Source organism: Hipposideros armiger, unplaced genomic scaffold (assembly GCF_001890085.2).
Source record: "Hipposideros armiger isolate ML-2016 unplaced genomic scaffold, ASM189008v1 scaffold_438, whole genome shotgun sequence".
In the NCBI taxonomy this organism is placed as follows: domain Eukaryota; kingdom Metazoa; phylum Chordata; class Mammalia; order Chiroptera; family Hipposideridae; genus Hipposideros; species Hipposideros armiger.
In genome coordinates this window covers 584186-587647 of record NW_017731788.1, presented here as the reverse complement: position 1 = coordinate 587647, position 3462 = coordinate 584186, and the positions used below count along the sequence as shown (strand labels likewise).

At 47.7% G+C, this 3462-nt stretch overlaps 1 protein-coding gene across 2 annotated transcripts in view; it reads right to left on the bottom strand.

The window, feature by feature from the left end:
• C1GALT1 (core 1 synthase, glycoprotein-N-acetylgalactosamine 3-beta-galactosyltransferase 1) overlaps positions 1–2998 on the bottom strand; it is a 47403-nt gene extending 44405 nt beyond the window's left edge. Inside the window, exon 1 of one of the 2 annotated variants that reach the window (XM_019665297.1) lies at positions 2790–2998. In XM_019665297.1, the coding sequence (XP_019520842.1) occupies positions 2790–2796 (7 nt within the window). In that variant the 5' untranslated portion in view covers positions 2797–2998. Of the gene's footprint in view, positions 1–2243; positions 2684–2789 lie in introns of those variants that run through there. The other variant, XM_019665298.1, reaches the window with a different exon arrangement.
• Positions 2999–3462: the final 464 nt, after the last annotated feature.

Genomic DNA, 3462 nt, shown 5'->3' with positions numbered 1-3462 from the left:
CCAGCCTCATATTTTTTTTTTTTAAAGATTTTTATTGGGGAATTGGGGGAGGGGAACAGCGCTGGGGAATCGGGGGAAGGGGAACAGACAAGTTGTTGTCCTTTTTGTTCTTCAGTCTAGTTGTGGAGGAGTTGCTTCACTGGCCCAAGTTGGCACCATCACTGCGCTCTTCCCGGGCTGAGGCAGATCAGTCGCCGGCTTCTGGACGGCCACTCACTGCAGCTGCTGGCCGCTCACGCTTCCAGCCTCATATTTCAATACTCCATACCTTATAATTTATGCTTCAGCAATCCTCAACTATGTACAGTTTGCTAAACATCCCAAAGCAACCAGCTCCTCTATCCCTACTGTCTTCTTTGTCTATACAACAAACACCCTCTTCCCTCCACCATCTATGCACCAACTTCTGTAAGTCCCATTAAGCCAAGGTTTCTTAACTCAGCACAACTGACATCTTGAGCTGAATAATTCTGTTGTGGGGGATGTCCTGTTTACTGTAACATGTTTAGCAGCATCCCTGGCCTATACTCACTAGATGCCCATAGCACTCCCCGAGTTGTGATGAGCTTTTTTCCTCCAAAGGACACTTCCTAATTTCACACATTTACAGATTTTGGCATGTATTTTCCCCCTGAACATTTGAATTGGCTGCAAAGTGAAAATTTAAGTACACATTTATATTTTATGATATTATGTTATTTTCCTTTTTTATGGAAGAATTCTACCATTTTTTTTCCTTTTTTTAAAAAAATAACCTTAATCCCACTGAATTTGGGGAAAAAAAATTTTGTCATACTTCTCTTTCTACCTTACTATAGTTTGTACACTAGCCCTTTTATGCAAATCTCAACAACTCTCCTAAAAGTAACATGGTTATACTGGGAAGCTTAAAATTTTAAACGAATCTGAATTGAACTTCAGCATGGTTATACATTTTGCATTTAATGTTTGTTTATACCTGCACTGTTACAAGAATTCCAATCAATGATTTTACCACACAGACTATTTTAAATTATCATTTATAAAGTTCACAGGCTGATTATAATGCAGTATTTATCTTTGTAGCACAAATCAATACACTAGTAAAAGGCATATGTCTAGTGACAAACTTTTGTATTTCTATAATTAGATAAACATTAACTCATTATATGTATTCCTAAATAAGCCTGTGATAAAACTCAAGAATTTCTGGATATTGCATTTACTCAGAAATATATAATCTATTCCCCCAAAAAACATATTTATAAAAAAATCATATCTTTAAATGCGTAGCAACCACAAAATATTTTTTAAATGCTGAACCCTAAGTAAAACGATTCAGAAAATCATAAATTCCAGGCACATTTAATAGACATTTAATAGTTCTCCACTAGTGCTGAAAAATCATATTCTTTTCCCATGAAAAACTTTAAATGAGTCATAGTTTCCTTACTAAATCACTGTTTTAGTTAACGTATGGTAAGAAAAGTTAACTGTTTAGTCACTTGAAACTTTATATTCATATAAATTGCATAAGTATAGTTTACTACATACAATACTTTGAACACATAGCATCATGTGCATAAAGCTCATTTGACATTTATCTGGTAATAGAGTGAAAAGTTGTCTAAAATACCTCCTAAAAACTCAAGATTCCCACTGTCTAAACTTATACCAGAATTAAACAACTTGAAATCAAGCACAACGCTTTTTCCTGGCACCCAGGCAGACCTATCTATGTTCCATGCCCAACTTTGAGTTAAGTGAACATATTTCTTTCCCTTACACATTGGCCTAATTATTCACTCTGATGCACTAAAGTTCTAACTTTGTAACTAACTTTTCATTGATAATGAAATCGATTCATGGTTAGCACAAAGGTTTCCAATCTGAAAAGTGTTAAAAGGATATTACCACCATACCTATAACGCATTTACAGAACTAGACTGTAGTCCACTTTTCCAGATTGGTGTGGTGCTTTCTGTCTGTTATTTTAAAAAATAATAAGGGGAGAGGGAAAGAGCTAGGGAAAAATAAATCCGCACCCCTCAATTATGTTCATCTTTTAAGAGTATATAATTTATCCAAATTTTAAGCTGTAGGGCCAACTCGTCAGCACCTACTAATCAAATCACACAGGATGGGTCGGGGGGAGGGGGGGGAGCTCTTTCTCCTTCTCCACGTAAGTGCCCAAAAGCACCCCTGGCTTGCTCATTCTGCCAGAGGCATGGAAATTTGAAAAAATAAATTAGTCATAGACAAACCTGATGATCCAAGAAAGCCCGGAGGAAGTCCCCCAGCACTTGTGGAAGGTGCCCGCTCTCTGAGCGCTCAGGGGGCGCGGCAGCCCGATGGCTGTCGCGGAAGGTGCTCACACCTGACCGGCGTGTCCCGCTCGACCCACAGGTCGGAGGGGGGCGGGGAGCGCTCGGAGGAGCAGGACCGCTAAGTGGTCCCGCCGCGCCTCACCGTCGCTGCCCGACGGCAGGCAGCGCGCGAGAAGGTGAGAGGCGCAAGAGGGCAACAGGGAAGGACCCACGGCGAAGTGAAGGCAACATGTTAACAAAATAGCGGCCCGGTGGGCAGGAGGACCCAATGGCAGTTCGCAGACTCCGGGAGCAGGAAGTGCCCCTCGCCGCCCGCAGAAGCCCGCACGTCCCCTGCGCTGGCGGCAACTCCGAGACACCTGTTTGGCCGCGCCCGGGGCTTGGTTCCACCCTCCACGCTCCCCCATACACACTCCGAGGGGGGAGGGCGAAGGGAACCAGGACCTTGGACCCACAGCCTGAGGGCGCCTCCGCTGGCCGTACCTGACATCAGCCGCGGCTCCCTCTCGCCCCTCCTGGGGGGCAGAGAGGGGGACGACACGAGACCAGCGACCTTCGCTCTTCGTGGCAGCCGCAGAAGTGGCTCGTTGCCGCTAGCCGGGGCCGCCCGCTGCCGCCCAGATTATTCCCGGGTACCGCGGCTACGGCGGCGGCGGCGGCGGCGGTGGCGGCGGCGGCAGGGGCGGGCCCAGCGCGCGCTCCCGCCCGCTCGCTCCGCCCCTCCCTGCAGCGCGTTCAGCGCGGCCCGCCGACGGCGCAGCCGCCACCCAGGGGTCTCCTAGCGCTGACGTCGCCGCCGCCGCCGCACCAGCCTCAGGGAAGGGCGGAGCGAGAGGGGGCAGGGTGGGACGGGGCTACGGCGACGTGCGAACATCGGGATTGGCCGCCGAGCGCACGCCCCGCCCTTCTGCGAAGGGGTCTGGGAAGTCGGGTCTTCGGTTAGCAGTAGTCGCAGCCCCCTTGCGTCTCACACTGCCCGCTTCCACCTCCTTCATCTTGCTATAGGATCTTGCACTAGCTTCCGGAACTGAGAGGGACTAAAGCAGTGAAACAGCTGGGTATGAGGCCGGGGTGCCTTATGGTCCTTTGACTGAGGGACAGGATCTAGCCGTGCAGGAGTCTTTTGACCTCTAGCCTGCTCTTACCCCGTTTTTTC